Source organism: Numida meleagris, chromosome Z, assembly GCF_002078875.1.
Source record: "Numida meleagris isolate 19003 breed g44 Domestic line chromosome Z, NumMel1.0, whole genome shotgun sequence".
NCBI lineage: Eukaryota > Metazoa > Chordata > Aves > Galliformes > Numididae > Numida > Numida meleagris.
The window spans coordinates 65,217,950-65,235,717 of record NC_034438.1 but is presented as its reverse complement, the minus strand read 5'-3'; the positions used below and the strand labels follow the sequence as shown (position 1 = coordinate 65,235,717).

Here is a 17,768-nt window from a genome sequence, read left to right as displayed (position 1 = left end):
GACTCATGGCTCTCCCTCCTTCTCAGGAAAATGCAGTCATTGCAAGTCTGGAGCTGTAGAGCTCTACTTACAGCTTCTCACAGCAGTGCTCTGCTAATGTCTGTGCTTTGATTTCCCCTGCCTTGTCTTAGTCCCTTTGTGCCCCTTTCACAATATCCCCTGTTTCTTTTCCCTACTGCGGGGGAAGAAACCCTTTCATTCTGTTTCTTTTCCAAAGTGCAGAAAAAAATCCCATTCAGTGCTATCCCTCTTTACAATAGAACAGACTCTTTCAAGTCTGCTTCATCAATAACACCAACATAAGGCATTCCCAAGGGAGGTCTGCCCTCATCCAGCTTGAGCCTGAGCATCCTCAGGGGTGGGTGTGTGTCTCTGTATATTTTCTAAATTACTGCATGCATGGGAAGAGCCATATAAATACAGCACTTCTTATCCCAGCCTAATGTACTCAACGTTTTATCAACTGCTGGGGCAATTTAATCACAGATTACAGTATTTCAATGGTTATGTACAGTTGCATATTGTTCTGCCAAATAACAGGCTTAGCAAAAAAAAAAAAAAAAAGATTCAAAGAACAAGTATTATTTTAGAAGTAGGGAACCTCTGAAACTTTTCTGTACAGTACTTGAATAGCATATTCTAACAAAGGGCATTTGTTTGTGAGCTGAAGAGCTTGATCTGAAGCCCAATGGAGTCTCTTCCACTGCATTCAGTGGGCTTTGGATTAAGTCCTTCCTAAGGAACAGATGCAGGGCTTTATTCACCACCACTAGAACAATAAAAATGACAAGACAAAGGATAAAGTTGTCTGCAGGGAATAAAGCAGTGTTGTCCCGCAGCATTTTAAATACATTAGACTCTGTATTCAAAAGCCAGTTCTGTAGAGTTAGTAAAATTGTTTGTGTAGCCTATCCACAAAATATACAGTGTAGAAATGTTTAAATATGTGTACATAAACACTGAAAGATGGTGTATTTCCCTGAGTCTTCTTCCCATTTGCAAGGGCTGAGTTATAAATGTAACTATAAATTCCAGTTGTGCAAACAGAGATAACGCAGAAATAGTTTGTTGCCATTAATCATCAAAACTGCAGAGGAGGAGGGAGAAAATGTGATATTTTAATGTCACAGCTCATAGATGGATCCAAAGTGTTTTCTGAGACCTGGAGTAGGGACAGGCTTTCCTTTAGTAAGTTTATCTCATTCAACATAATGACTCCTTATCTGGCCAGCAGATCTTATTAAAATGTAAGCACCAATGAGCACTGAGGAGCAGGGACATTTGCTCCTGCAGGGAAAACTGGACCAGAGTCACCCCGAGGAAAAAGTCCTAAGGGGAGATAAGCAACTGTGGCGGACACCGGAGACGAGATTGAAGCAAAAGTGGCAGCAAATGAGAAAAAAAAATAGCAGAAACTAAAATGGGAGTGGACTTGGGACTTGCACAGAGACAAAATACAAGGGGAAGATGATCAGGGCCTTTTTAGAGAGGGGGAATGAAAGCAACACACATAACAGGCTAATTATTTTTAACATTTGAATGGGTTAATGAAAAAAATAGAAACTGGGAAAGGAGTCTGAATTGCAAGGGGTTGCAGTCACAGCAAAACAGACTCTTGTGATGAGCACATGGAGAGGCAGGTGGATTCCGAGAGCTGAGGAGCTAGTGCGGTCTTGTGCCAGAAGTTAGGATGAGAGAAAAGGGCATTACACAAAATTTTTTGGACCAGCAAAGAAATAAAAGAACTTGACTGATACTACTACACAAAAAATATTTCTGTGACTTTTACAAATAATACCATTTAAATGTTATAGGCTCCTGTTTGAAATGTTCCCGGCATTTTCAACTCACAAGCAACGGCCTCAGAAACAAGCAGCTTTCTTAAGCCCCACACATTTAATAACCAGGAAAAGCCAACATGATGCTTACACTAGTTCTGAACATTAATTAAATGCAGGAAGGCACATTTTGTCATGTCGTCTTTTTGTACTCAGCTGTCACAGGTGTCTTCTGACAATTATGGAAAAGAGAAATCTCTCTGCCACTGCTTTAACTCCTAAGTGGGGAGCCCTACCAGCCTCCAGGGAGTTAAATCCCTATTATACGGGAGAACAGCAAGCCCTTCTTGCCATAATCCTAACATTTTTATCTTTATGGTGCCACAGCTTTAATGAGTGCTTGCTTCTGCAAGCTCTATCCTTTTAATCTTGCAACTTTTGCTTATTAAAATATGAGACTTCAGCTGAAGCTACCTTCTCCAAACAGTTTAACTAGCCTTGCCTATGTCAGAGGCTGGATGTTTGTTCCTTCTGGCTCTGTTGCAGCAGCGTTCATTGTCATTTTCTGCAAGATGGGTGGCACTACTTGAAATCATGAAGTGGGAAAACCAAGCCCACCTAGAGGTCCATAGATAGTCACAGAGAATTGGATAATGTTCAAAGAAGAAATTTGTTGCCCCCACCCACAACTACAGTATCAGGATCTACTAAAGATCTGCCCTTGAATTAACAGGGGGAGGAGGCCAAATGACTAAACCATGGTCAGGCTGAAGAACTGGCTGTCCCTTCAATAAGCCAGGGGTCATAGCTTCATGTCATTTTTCAATCATCAGAAGGAAAAACATGCAAAATGAAACTGTAATGAGATGAAAAGATAAGACGATTATGGGCCAGCTAATTAAAGATACAAACTGTTCTATATGGAAATCTTGCTCTGCACTATGAAACTGGTATGCATTTTATTGTCTAACTCAAATACTGCCTGAGCAGGCAATCTTATTTGTTTTTGGAAATGAAGTTCAGTAGGCACATTTTACACAGCTGCCAGTGTGGCAGTCTTGTTGCTTACCTCTGACAGCCTCCAGCCAGAGCCACATAAATAAAATTATAATGCCAGAGGTCAAGTATAATGGCTATGATTGCTCTGCATGACTGACAAGTCCCTTGGCTTCCTGGACCAATGTTGCCTTCATAATATGAAGACATACTCAAGAGCAATATTAGCAGAGATTGTAATTGCCAGTGAACTCCTAGATATGAGCTTGTGTATAGGGCTCGTAACTTGGATGGTTCCCCTGCTCCACTGACTCCACTATGAACTGGACTCCAGCAGGGACCAGGCCTATGAAAACCAGGGTTAGCATGAGCCAATTGAGAAGAACATCATCCATAGACGAGGGATGATTTTACTCTGTCAGACTGGCATGTACCCTGCCTTAAGGGCCACAGAAATGATCCACAGAATTGGACACCTCTCCTGTGAGGACAGGCTGAGAGAGCTGGGGCTGTTCAGCCTGGAGAAGAGAAGGCTGAGAGGTGACCTGAGACCAGCCTGTCAGAATCTAAAGGGGAGCTACAGGAAAGAAGGGGGCAGACTCTTGAGCAGGGTCTGTGGTGATAGAACAAGGGGAAATGGCTTCAAGCTCAAACAGAGTAGATTTAGGTTAGATATAAGGAAAAAGTCTTTTATGGTGAGGGTGGTGAGGCACCGGAACAGGTTGCCCAGTGATGTGGTTGATGCCTCATTTCTGGAGACTTTCAAGGTGAGGCTGGAACAGGCCCTGGGCTACCTGATGTAGCTGTGGTGTCTCTGTTCATTGCAGGAGAGTTGGACTAGATGGCCTTCAGAGGTCCCTTCCAACTCTAACGATTCTATGATTCTCTGATTCTATACAATCACAGAATATTCTGAGTTGAAACAGACCCACAAGAACCTCTGAGTCCAATCTCCACCTCCACACAGGACCACCTAAAGTCCAAATCCTAGATCTGAGAGCGGTGCCCAAACGCTCCCTGAGCTCCAGCAGCTCTGGGCCATGCCCGCTGCCCTGGGGAGCTGTGCCATGCCCACCGCTCTGTCGGGCAGAGCCTTTCCCTAACCCCCTGACCCTCCCCTGATGCAGCTCACTGTGAGAGCTGCAGCTGCCATGAGGCCTCCCTTCAGCTCCTCTGCTCTGGGCTGAGCAAACCCAGGGACAGCAGCCACTCCTTGCACCTCTTGTCCTCCAGACCCTTCTCAATCTTTGTAGCTCTTCTTTGGACGCTCTCTAATGGTTCTATGTCCTTCATATGTTGTAGCACCCCAAACTGCACCCGGTGCTTGAGGTGCATCTGAATTTCAACAGCACACCTCCACACCTGACATGGCAGCCAGGTGCATAGTTAACTACTGGCTATTTAGGACCATATGAGTTTACTATGATGGTCAGAGGTTTTAGATTTCTGGCCTCACAAGTGTCTGCCATTTTCAGTTGTCTGCAAAATCTGAAGCCACAGTGCGTTTATGGCAGTGACATGAAAGGCAGGATGAGGGGTAGGAGTTGCACCCTTGAAATGTCTGGATTTTTTGGTTGTTGTTTTTAAGTAGCTGCCCAGCAAAATTAATTAATCTTTCCTAAGTTGCCTAGGCTCACTTAGGTCCTTTGGTGATAAAATCTTTCCTAAAACCAATAAAAGAGCAAACTGAGGTTTTCTATCTCCAGTAAAGCATTTCAGCAAAATAGTAGAATCCGTTTCACTGTGTGACAAACTCTTTCAACCTACTGCTGGCCCTTTCTAATAGTCATAAATGTTCTGTTAAAATTAGGAGTTATTCACCAAGGTAATCTCCCAACTTTATGTGCAATAGTGTTGCAGAGAAACCAAACAGAGTATTCATGTATCATCTTCCTTGTTACCAGTAAGCAGTAATGGTGGTGGAAAAAATAAATAAAACCAGCTGCAGTTTGTGCTACTCCTACACACATACACATTCCCTTTTTTTGATTGGAAGCTCCAGGAGAGGCTCAGTAATACAGCACATGATATTCTGAACTCCATGAGAGCTGCAAGTTTAACACGATGTTTTAGGCACAGCGAAGAAGAAGCAGTACTTTACTGTATTAAAAAAAAAAGAAGAAACCTACAGAACTCCGAGATCATTTGTAAGCATTGTGTTGTTCAACAGTGGGCCCAGCTCACCTAGTTCTGAGCCTGCTACACAATATGTCTCTTTGGAAGAATCACATTTTTCCTTTCTTTCAAAAGAGTATATTACTTTGCCTTCTGACTAGCATCAAGAATAACATCTGTTTACTGCCTATCCTCTTTTGAGACTTGTATCATGTCTTCACTTGTAGTGAAAGTCATTATCTACAAGATATAAGAATTTCCTATGCTTTGTTGAAACCTATGTAGTTTCCCTTTAATTGAACCATGCAGTCAACCGTGCAGTCTGGACCTAGGGAATGCTTGTTACCTGCTGCTAGTAGTTTGTTGAAGGTGGAGAGAATTTTATGATGACCTGGGCCTCCATGTTATGTAAGTACACAGTTGCAAGTAAAAAAGAACTGCTAATTTCTATTTCCTGACTTCTACTGATTGAGAATATTCTTTCTCTTGGTATCATCAAAAATATTGCAACTAAATCTGCATGTATTATTTATAGTGTTAATCTATAACTTTTGATTTTCTTACCTGAAAATAACCAGCTCATTTGACTGTTTAGATATGGACAGAATAGTTCTTAGGGATTTTTCTCTCTCAGCAAATCCAAGCTCAGAAAAGAGGTTTCTGTCCCACTGTTCCATATAGTTTCTGTCTCAAACACTAAGCTTCTCTATTCCACTAATGGTTACCAAGTCATTAATGAAAATTTCAGTGCTTCACCTTTTTCTATGATTAAGTTAATTTTCTTCCACTCTGGTGAAGATACTCACATGGTCTTTATTGCCTTTCATATGATAGCATTTTGCAGATTCTGCTCACATTGCGCCAGTGGTAACACCAACTCAACCTCCTTCTGACACAAAGTTCTGTCACTAAACATCCTCCTGCTGTGGGGGGCAATTATTAAGAATTGTGACATCTTCTCTAAAACTAAGGAGTATTTAGTGTTAAGTCAGATGTTGTTCTGTGTGTTGTTACACTCCCCAGCATTGGAATTAATGTATTAAAACAAATTACATTCCAAAGTAATTGAACTTTTTTCCTCCTTTTCCTGAAATATGGCCTTAACTTCAGCCAGAGAATGTTAGGGGCTGCTCAGAGCTTTCCTAGATGTTGTACAGGTCCTGCTTGAGATTCTCAAGTTGCCATGAAGCAGTACTGTGCTGAGCAGAGCACTTACAGTCACAAAATCAAAATATCTGGGAACGCCTGTGCAAGTCCACCTTCCAACCACAGTTGGAATGATTTACATATCTGATTTAATGCAACATTAAAATTTCATTTTGACTGCTTTGAATTACCAATTTGAACCTTACATTTACTGCTTGTGTGGTAAGTTATTTGCCTAAAGAAAAGCAGATTCTCATGGACTGGCACCTGTGATGGCATGTTGATTTGACTGTATAGACTTAATCCTAAATTTGCTAAATTGTTAAGCACGTGTATTCAGATTCATATTTCTTTTTTATTAGCAGGTGTTATATTTTTTGATGTCAGGTTGGTGTCCAGCCCCTTTCAGATGGAATTTATACTTCAGTAAAAACTGCAGGAAACTTTGATTTTGAAAAAAAAGTTTTTTTTTTTTTAAATGGTAAATTACACTAGCAAGTACATGAAGAAAAAGAATCTAGGAAAGAATTTTGAAAACAGGTTTTGCATTTAAAGTTTTCTCATTTAAAACCCAAACCTTTTGCATATTCTGATGTTAGCTGATTATTCACCATTGGCTTTAAGATTTTAGAGCTAGCAGACCTGCACTTCTCACACCAGGTTTTACTCATAGATCACAAAAAGATAATTACTTGCTGCCATTTTTCTTTCAGTGCTTCTTTAAATACAAGAATTGGTTATTGGGCTAAATTTAACAAACTGTAATAAAATTAAAATAACCCTCTGTCCTTAGAAGTGAAGACTAAAACTAACTGTATGGTACCAAATTGCTTAAGAGTGTCCAGTTGTTTTTGTCTTTAGATACACATGCCTCATGCCTTCCAGTGCCAGTTACCCTGAAGAAGGATGTCTCAGCCCTCTTGGAATTCACATTGCCCATTAATTCCCTTTCTACTCCCAACATTTTTCTTACAAATTCTTTTGCTGTTTTAAAAACACATGTGATGAATGTGATTGTACTGAGAAAAACAAAGAAAAAGGGCTGGCTCCATCACACCTTTTCCACCCAAACTGAGTAACTCAACCACACAAGGCTACCAGCTAAGGGCAACCTCTCTGTACGAGCACTTCTCAGACTCTTGGTTTTCCAGTTTTACTTGTATGCAGGTTTCTAGCAGACAGGAGCAGGTGGGCACCAGGCTTTCAGATACTAAGGGAGAGGCCCAGCAGCACTAATGGAAATGCAGTTTACAACATCAGAGTCTGCTGTGTGAAGTGCTCTCACCACAATACCCACTTTACGGAGGAAGTTGCACCTATCCCACCAAGCATTCAGTGTTGTGGATGTTATGTCTGAGCACAGCACAGATCTGTGTGCTTCCCACAAAGATGTGGTGAGAGGAGACTTACCTCTGTCCTCTCCTCAGTTTCAGGGCTTTCAAAGGAGCACAGTCCCTGCTGGTCTTTTGGAAGCATGTCCATTTCTCTTGTGCCTACAAGACCAAAGACATTTCATTGTTCGTGGGAGAATGTGTGTGCCTGAAAGATTGCTTTGCTTTGCTCCTGTCCATTTCCATCAGCAGTGTCCCATCCCATCCCATCCCATCCCATCCCATCCCATCCCATCCCATCCCATCCCATCCCATACCAGGTAGAAGCTGAAGGATTTCCTATCCTTTCTGTGCATCCTAAAGTAAGGGATATGATGAGGATCTAGGAGCCTAGCTAAGACCATCTCACCAGTGAATGCCATTCGTTTGTCAGCCAGGCTCTAGCCATCACTATTTATTGTGTGAGGTCAGGATTGCAGTCACAGTTTACAGCTTGCGGTGCAGGCAGCTTGTGAGTCCCATCTGGAGGAAGAGCCTCTGCACTTTTATTTCTACATCAAGCTTAAGGCTTGAGAAGAAGGTAAGAGTCAATCACTTCCCACATGCTGACCTGTGGTGTCTTGTGTAGCCCACAGAGTCAACAGGTAGCCTCTTGCTGGATTTAAAGATGTGTGGAAGTGCAGAATAAGAGACTGGGGGACTTTTCTTTCTTGTTGTGACCTCCCAATTTTTTGATAAGTCCACAAAGTGACCACACAAAGTGTGGTGAAATACTGTGACTTCACCACAGGATTCTTCCCTCCTTAGCACACATCTCTGCTGTGATGCCCCTGGAGCATTGCTGCTTTGAAAGTGGTGCTGCAAAAATCACTAGTTTATTCTGTTGTTTTTTACCCCTCCTTTTATTATTATTATTATTTTTTCTATTCCTTTTCTGATGACTGCTTATTATTCATTTCTGGTTCACTTCCTGGATTGCCTTATTCATGCTGTGCAGACTGGGCTAATTAGAGGCCAAAAGGACCCTCCTTACTGTATGTCTACAGAGCATTTTAGAGCAGTGAGGCTCAGATTCTCTACTAATATCTGTACTTCAGAGTATATACTCTCCTGTTCTACAAGTGGACATGTATAGCAGCTTTTTTACTACTATACTAGAGCATTCCCAGTATATCCTTTTCTGCAGTATATTTGGACTCCCCAAACTTCAGCATTTGGTCCTTGTGTGAATGCCTCTATTGCTATTTTTGCATTAGCAAAGTAGCTGAGCAGTAGTATGGATCAGAATATGGGAGGAGTTGGTGCTGCTATCTCTATATCTATATTGCAAATATTTCCAGGATTTAATGTCAGTCTAGATTTAGACTGATTCCCTGGATGAATGTTACTACCACACCTGAAGGACTAATACTTGATTTGAATATTCGTGTTTCCACTGGGGCTTGGCGAGTGCTATTTCATGTGTCCCTGGAGAAGAGTTTCTGGTTTGATTTCCTCTAAAACAACTCTCTCTTGTGATTCAACAAAATCATCACACACTGTGAATCATTTCTCTTTTGAACCAGTCATAAGCATGGTAAAGGAAAGAGGCACGAATTCACTAAAAAACTTACTATTGTTCTCAGCCAAGACAATAATGTAGATGCAGCCTATGTACACAAAGAAAAGGAGAGTCTGATGACCTGGATGTTAAACGGAGATGTGTATTGCCTAATTTCATATCAGTGCCATGACTAACATTCTGCATAACTCTTGACAGGCATTGGGATCGACTTGATTGTCCACCTGTAACTTATATGACTTGTTGATATGACAAGACATGAAAGATTAAAAAGAGATCATTACAGCAGTGCTAAACCAGGAAGAAGAAGGAAAAAAAAGAGTCCAAGGTCTCTGAAATAAAAGAACAAAAGAAAAGGATAGATCTTCTGCAACTCTCACAGGCTCACAGATACTTTAAACCTCAGAACATTCACTATACATTTTGTATTTGTTGACAGACTACAATATAGACTTCTGACTTGATCTGCATGGAGGACCAGGCAGCTTGGAAATCACCCTTGGAATAAATAAAAGTCTGAAGCATGTTCACATCCATCAGCACACTGTAGTGGTTGAATGCGGTACCTGCTCATGCTGCCATTAGCACAGCTAAAGTTTTCCATCTCTCATTTTCTGCAGGGAAGGGTGGAATAACTGAACCAGAACAGTTGCAGGGCAGCTCTATCAGCACTATTCGGGCTCAGCGGCTTTTCATCCACCTCTATACATGCTAGCTTCAGTTCTGTGTAGCACTGTGCTGAGTTATTTGTTTCTTTTAATTTGCTGTTCATTTCAATTGTGAATAGAGTTTGATGGATGAATTTAACAATAAAGAAGACTGGACAATACAACAGGCATGAAGCTGAGCTAACAGTATTTTTCCTTAAGAGATGTACCTGTGCAAGCTTGGAAGTGAAATCAAGCTGCAGCTAATGAGAAAGAATTTGGGGTCTCAGCTAATCTGCATTAAGTCAGGAGAGAAAGCAGCAGACACTGTCAAAGAAGATGATGTTCAAAACTGGGAGTCAGATGCCCAGTTCTTGGTAGTGCAGTTGGCAGTGAATGCAGAGTATGGATGAAAAACAACTAAAAGAAGTATTAAGAAATCAGAAGACACCTGCCCACATTCACTCATTGCTCCTAACAACCAAAGGGAGAGTTTAGCAGTTGGTGTTTGAATTACAGATCTTCATGGCCAGGACTGTGACTGTGGGGGAAGCACCTCTACCTTAGTTAGCTTGGGCCAGTACATTCATCAGGAGGGTTTGCTTAAGCTGACCTCAGTCTGTCAGGGTTTCTGCTTTACTGCTACAAGCCTGGAGAAAGAAAGTAAACCTTAAGATGCAATTCAGATCCTAAAACATGTGAAATTATTACGGTGGGACAGAAACTGTTCTAGAAAACGTATGAGTCCACAAATGCAAAAACAACCAAACAAACAAAACCAGCCCAACGCAGTCTAATCAACCAAGGAACAGCAGTAACAACAAAAAGCACCAGAAAACACAGATTTAGGGTCTTAATTTTGCTGTTTGTTTTAGCAGCAGAGTGCCTTCTGCCGTGCTTGCAGAATATAGACTCCACTGCCATGCTTTTAAGCTGGTAGGTGACCACTCCCAGCCCTGTCCTATACAACTGCTAGCTCAGGTGTAGTTTATGTCCATATGAAACCTGGCAGTCTATATGTTCTTGCAAAAGAAATCAATCAACACTTGGTGCAGGGCCCAAAGAGACAAGTTGTAGCATAAGAGCAGCTAATTAGGGAACATAGTTTAGGGTGAAGTTTTGTCTCCTCAGAGGAAAACACAGAAAAAGCCCTTATGAGTATTCACCAGGAAAACTCCTACAGTGACTGAATTATACTGAATCAAGCCTTCTTCCTACTTGATTTGCATTTATACCTGCTATGAAGCTAGAGCACAGTCAGATGTTCACTTGCAAAATGCAGTAGCTGTCTAAGATGTATTATCCTCTTCAGCTTATCTGTGGGATCTGAAAGGGGTTATTTGCAGGAGCATGGTTGGTCTCTTTCAGTGACAAGGTAGGTTGCACACATATACCAAAAGGACATTTACTCCTCCCAGTTTGGACTTCCCTGTCTCCTGGAGGGTATTGTTACCTCGGTTTTGCTGGCTGATGTGTTGTTCATCAGAATGCAATGCATCTTGCCCTTGTCATAGCTCAGCTCCAATGACATAAATCCCTGATCACTAGACTGGACAATCCGATCTTGAAGAGGCAAGGGGTGGGATTCATTAGAGCAACTGTTTCCACTTTACTTGAACCACAGGGATTCCTGCTATTTCCTAGTCTGTTTTCTTTCAGCTAGATACAACTTGTCATTAAAAACTAAGATCAAACTACGTCCTCATATTGCTTTCTTGGCAGTGTCCAGCTGACCCAGCAGACAGATGCCACGTTAAACTACAAAACAGAGTTTGTCACCAGTTATTCCAATAAATAATAAAAGGCCATTGGGAAGTAAAAAAAAAAAAAAACAAACGAGGGGAAGGGAGAGGAAAATATCCCAGAAACCATATAGGGTAAAAGATCTTTCAGCAAGAGTGCTAACATTTATTTATTGAACCACAAAACAGCTTAGTGGCTTCACAGGGTTCCAGAATGGGAGGATAAACGTGAAGTCAAAGATATAATTCAAGAGGTAAAGAAAACTGCTAATTTATCCATCTTTTGCACTTAGTTTTCTTTAACATATGCTATGCTTAGGAATCACATCCTTGCCATATTTTGAAACAGTAGTTTGGAAACTTTGTTATTCCTTAGAGTGAGAAAGCATAGTAACAAAAATATGCCCTTGAGGGCGCATCTCATTGTGTTAAAATAAGAGTATCTTAGTCTCTGTTTCCATAGAATCATCAATCTTAGTAAAATTGTTATGGAGATTACTGTTGGTGCCACTTCCCTTATGATGCGACTGTCTCTTGGTTAGCAATTGTCATCAGATGATAAGCTCATTTAATCTGTTTTTCCTCATCTGATAGTGATTTCCTTCACTGGAGTGGATGCGTGCACTGTAGAATTAACGGCATGATTTATTTTGCTGATTTGCTTACTTCTCTTCCAAAGGATTGTTTGTTTGTTGTTTTCCTCAGATCTTATTGTCTGATGTGTTTTGGATTTATATACCAAGAAAAAAATAAGGCAAAAATTTCCCTATTAAGGTGGACAGGAAAGAAGTCACACTTACATATGCCCCATTTGAAAGTAGCCCTGATTGGTGTCATTCCTCAGAGAATGCTGGCTGGGTCACGACCACACCAGAAGTACTTTGCTGCTCCTTTATAAAGGATGAATATCAAAGCCTCAGCAGTCAATTTCATATGCACAATTTAGTTCTGGTTGTAGTAAGGTGCCATTTTAGGAATCCCTTAAGGAGACTCGCATTAGTAGTTGCAGGTCGAACAGTTAAAGACAGTATTAGTCCAGGTTAGCAATACTCCAGTGTCGCTTTAGTGTACTTCAGTTGTGTGGGAAGTGATGCCATCTTGGGAGAACAGCCACAGCTTAAGCCATTAGTTACAACACCAAACTCAAACTTTGTTCCTTACTTGATTTAGCCAGGAATTTCTATCTACCAATATAATTTCCAGTGACCAACAGTAATGAGCCCATGGCTAACATGAACTAACTCAACCAACTTGTATTCATATTGTGCATGCATCTTACAGGTTTTACTCTGGGTGAAATTCTTCCAACAGTTGGTTACAGTAGTTTAAAATAGCTGCTAGTGTACTATAAAGCTCACCAATTCTCCCATAAAGTAAGCATAAAGCCCTCACAGCCATAATCTACATTTTTTTTGCAGTGAAACCCTAAGTATAGACCAGACCTAGGGTTAAAGCTATTCTAAGAGAAGAGATTGTAGTGTCGTTTAGAAAATTGCTTCCAATCTCAGCTTTCTTGTTCACAGTGTACAGCTTATGATGAAATTGAGAGAGAAGCACCGACATTTTCAGAGGAAATAAGCTAAAACTCTGACATGAATTGGGTGGAACAAAGAAAGGAAAAACTGAGAATCTGTTTTTCGACTCATAATAATTCACCTCACAGTACATTCTCTCATTTGGGAATACCAGGCAAAAAGTGTGATGTCCTATTACTAAGGCTGCAGATTACCTACTGACTTCATGTAGTGCAAGTTTTCGTGTGTGGAAGCCATGCAGCAGAAAAATGAATTCGTTGCCTTGCACAAGGGTTTATAATAACCTGAATGTTATAAAGAGAAGCACAAGCGATTAATGCATGACATCTTAAGCTCAGTTGCAGAGTGAAACTGCATCCAAGAAGGCTCATAGCACTATTGATGCAATGCAGGCAGCGAGAGCAAATGAATTGGAAAGATAATCTCCTGCTGATAACCATGCTCTACTGGGGGAAAATACCAAACTATCAGTCACACAAACGGTACTAAAAGTACATGTCTGTAATGTGTTGAGGGAGACAAATTGCTGGTGGTGCTCATTTCACTGTATCTGCCTAAGGAGTTTCTTGCTCCTGAGTAATGCATGTGTGTAAATTTCAGAAAGATGTGTGTCTAACCCTCTCAGCAGAGCTGAGAGAGGAATGAGCTGCATTCAGTTTGCTTAACTGCAAAGTGAATCAGTTCATCAACTGTCTTTGCTGCACTTTGCTGCCCACACCAAAGCAAATGAGGCACATCTTTACAGCCCCATCTGTTACCTAAAGTTAGACCTGCAGCCACATGTACTAAAAGCTGAAAAGGCTCCATGCATATCCAGAAAATGCTATGGATGCTTCCTTAAATGTCAAGAGTGATAAGTATCCAGTCAAGCCTAATTTCCTCTTTGGCACCTTTGTGTAGCAGACAAGGCATACCTCAGCAGTGGACCTCTGAAATAAGTGTTCTTGTCTTTGCAGTGGATTTGGTGGGGATGAAGGAAAGCAATCCCTGTTTTTCAATACACTCTGTCTTTAGGTGACTCTTCCAATTACATCTTGCTGTTTTTTCCTTTTGAGAGCAACCTGACTGGCTCAACATAGTAGATCCTTACATGTGTCAGATTGCATTATTTTGGAAGAGGATAGACAGTTATACTCTGCTGACATTTGGCTATAGTAATAGAGTGTGTATGTGAGAAACTATCACTGTCAATTTCTCTGTCACACCTCATGGTCTCCTTCAGTGTGGCATTTTGGATCTGGTTTGCATTTAGAGGTCTGACAGAAGTGTCTGGGTCACTGAACATATAGTAGAAATGTTTGGACTGTGCACAGTTACCAGAATACAATTCTAACATGCAGTCTGAAGCATCCACCTAGTTGGTTTAGAATAACCAGATACAATTGTCTCTGATAAGATTCCTTCCACCTTGCTAGAAAGACATGGTAGAAAATCTTCATAGTTAACCCAGGAGAGAAACAAATACAACAAAGTGATTTTGCAGTATAAAACCTCGAAGGAAGTACTTCAGACCTTGACAAGGCAATAGCAAGATCCCTGAGTACTCTAAAGGTACGCTCATCTTCCCGATTAGGTTGTGGTTGCTAAGGGACAAACTGCAGTGAGGTAGATGTAGCACTAACTGCCTGAATTGGCTTAAGTTTGAGTTCAGTTTTTGCTTGCTTTTGTGTTAAGATTGTAATGTCACATGCTTTGAAGAAGTGTGCAAGTTTTCTAACAGACAACTTTGTTTCAACCTTTTATTGCAAAGTTAAAACTGCCATTTTTGCCTGGCAGATGATGGATTGATTAATGTCTTATTATAATCTTCTCCTGTCGTGTTAAAGAATGATGAAAGAATCCTCTATTTGTTCTATATGTACACCAGTGTGAATGCTGTAAATTCTGCTATAGCAGTCAGGTCTTGCTCTTTCCTACACACGTGCATGAGAGTTGAATGCTGCGGGTGGTCTGTTGTTATCATGGCGCGAGCCATATTACTGCTGGAAAGCCACAAAATCCAGCATAGAGGGCTCTTTCAGGCCAGGTATTTGGCTCACTTGAGAATGAGAGTAGATCTATTTTCTGGGAGGAGAGACCCGGAGCACTGAACAGGGTTTAAGCCTCTACAGTCAAGTTAAAATCACTGAAATTATGCATGGCTGAAATAATCCCATTTTTAGCAAAAGGATGCCAGAGATAAGATCCAGATGTTCGAGGGCAAAGTCACCTATCTTCACTCAAACTTAGCTGCATGGTAATCAGTTTCAATTATTTCAGAGAGAGTACTTATAGAGTAAGTTACAGCTCAATTAGAGAAGATGCATCAGGCTCTGGCTACTGTGGATGTTTGGCAATCTTAGAAAATGACATATAATTAGAAAAAATTATAGTGTTTGCTTTCAAAGTACTATTTATTTTCCCAAAAAAAGCAAATCACTGGGCAAACATAATACCCAGATATGGTATATCCTTCTCAGCTACTCACATATCACCTACTCAGGCTTAAAATTGGTAGTGAAATGTTTCATTTTCCAGACACAACATTCAAAAGAGAAATAACTTGCTGGTCAAAACCCTTGTGATGTTTCTTATCCAAGCCATATGCTTGAAAGAGTTCAATAAAGGTTTGCTTGACTCTCTAATAGAGGAAAAGATGAAGTGCTTTGAAAGCAAAAGCCAAACTAAAAAGAAAATAAATTATGATATTGTATCAGGATACTGGGCTGTTTTGCACCTAAAAGGCTTAACATTTAAGAGAAGGTCACCGAGTCTGATGTTGAGTGATGCCACATCAATCACCTTACAGCCAATACTTAGAGTGTTATGACAAGTATGACAAGCTCAATTTCACGAGTACTTTTTGAGTCCTGCTACATAGGCTATCTGGGTGTAATTTTTGAGGCTGCTTCACATTTCACGGATAAAGAAAAAGTAAAGAAAACATTCTGAAACATAAAACCTGGATTCTGCCTGGCAGTCTCATCAAACCATGGCAATAAACATGACTGGAGATGAAAGTGGTTCTTTTGCCCTGTGCTTCCTAATGAACACTGGCCAGCCATGAATTCCCAAGGGTCTTGGATCCAGACTTTGCTTATCAAAGACTTCATCCTCTCCAACTACTTTACAGTCACAACATGTACTCCTTATAGCAAATCCTGTTAATGCAACACAAAAATGGTGACTCTTGTGTCTGTGGGATGATAAACATGATTATTCAAGGATGTAAAAAGCAGCTACAGTATGATCCAAACTCAATAAGAAAACACTGGTAGGATTCTGCAGACGTGTGGAAACTACCAGCCCATTTCTGCTTTTCCTTTCATAGCTGTTTATCTATCCCATGATGTGCATTGACAAAGCTTGAAATCTGAAACATTCCTGAGGCAATGGGAGTCTTTAAGCACTTACATTCCCCAGTGCATCAACAACCAACTAAAGCTGATGCTTCATCTTGAATTCATGCTTGATGCTAGCATTCAAATTTTGGGAGTTGCATGGTTTGACAGCACCTTTATAACCTGCTGCGGCTTCCGTGCCTGATGAGAGTATTGATCTGGGCAGGCTACACCCAAGTTCAAAACTGCTTCTTCCTCTATTCAGCAATTCAATTATCTTCACAACATGCTGAGTAACAGAGAAAAAAAACTGTTGAACTTGATTTATTTTAACTACTCAAGTATTTTGTTTGGATTTTCCACACTCTGTATCTAAGAAAAGCAGCAAATCATAGAATCACAGAATCGCAGGATATCCCAAATTGGAAGGGAACCACAAGGACCATCGAGTCCAACCCTTGCCTCCTAAATCCAAACCCAAAACACAGCCTCCTCTGCTCTGGGCTGAGCAATCCCAGGGCCACAGGTGCTCCTGGCGCTTTTTGCACTCTAGGCCAAGCAATGGATCTGTGTGCTGCTACAGGTAATGATTTCCTAAGCAGCTTAGTAGCATATCTGAATGTCCAAGATATGATTACAAAGGGGTTGAATGCTCAGGAATATTAAACATTAACAGTTTGAATTTCAGGCCACCTTAAAAGAACCTCACGTGGTATTCAAAAGCAGAGACATTCAAAGGAGTTGTAACTTTCAGGAATTTTAGCCTTTAGCAATGTTTGCTGCAGCGAAAGGATCAGCAGAATGTGTTCACGTTCACTGCAGACGCCCTATTTAATAAGGAATTAGGTTAGCAAAGAAAGACAGATGGCAAGAGCAGAGACGACAGTTTGGGACCCACGGCCTAATGCAGCACTGACAGAGCTAAGCTGAATGGCCAGTGAAGTCAATGAGATGCTCACACATTTGCATAAGGGCTGAATTTGCTTCCCTATCCTTAGCAGAAAAAGCTGAATAGTTGAATTCAGATGGAATTTATTTGTTTGGAAAACAGTGATGGTCATATGAAATATTCGGCGCTACCCTAAAGCCCACGCTTTACAAAATAATTGCCTTTATGAACAGATATATGTTATGCACCAAGCACAATGCAAATACCATTGAGAGACAGTGCCTGGCCTAAGGCTTTGTATGTAGATAATGGAAATAAACAGATGGAGACACAAGCAGAGGCTTGTTCAGTGCAACTCAAGTGGAATGGGACTATGAATTGCTGTTCCCTGAATCTGAATTTAGCTCTCTGAGTTTAGATTTCTGCAAGAGTTGCTGTTGGATGCTGAACTCTGCTTAGAATTACAACGGGAAACATTCATTCTCTAAAGGAACATCTGGGGAGGGAGCACTGCAGGCTAGCATTTCCTCATTCCTTTTTCCTTCTCTCTTGTACTCAACAGTTCAGGGAAACTACAGAGGTACCATATGCTCTCCCTCCATCTTCATTTGGGGAGCTATCTCCTTTCCTTTTTACCTTCCTTTTTTTCATTTTTTCCTTCTCCTCTCATTCTCCCTCTCCCTCTCCCTCTCCCTCTCCCTCTCCCTC

The 17,768-nt window shown here is 40.9% G+C and overlaps 1 protein-coding gene across 4 annotated transcripts in view; it reads right to left on the bottom strand.

Annotated features, from left to right (window-relative positions):
- LOC110389395 (A-kinase anchor protein 2-like) overlaps positions 1-17,768 on the bottom strand; it is a 258,560-nt gene that overhangs the window by 101,439 nt on the left and 139,353 nt on the right. For all 4 annotated transcript variants that reach the window (XM_021379718.1, XM_021379721.1, XM_021379719.1 and 1 more), the window contains one exon: positions 7,446-7,528. In XM_021379718.1, coding sequence (XP_021235393.1) covers positions 7,446-7,528 — 83 coding nt within the window. The remainder of the gene's footprint in view (positions 1-7,445; positions 7,529-17,768) is intronic.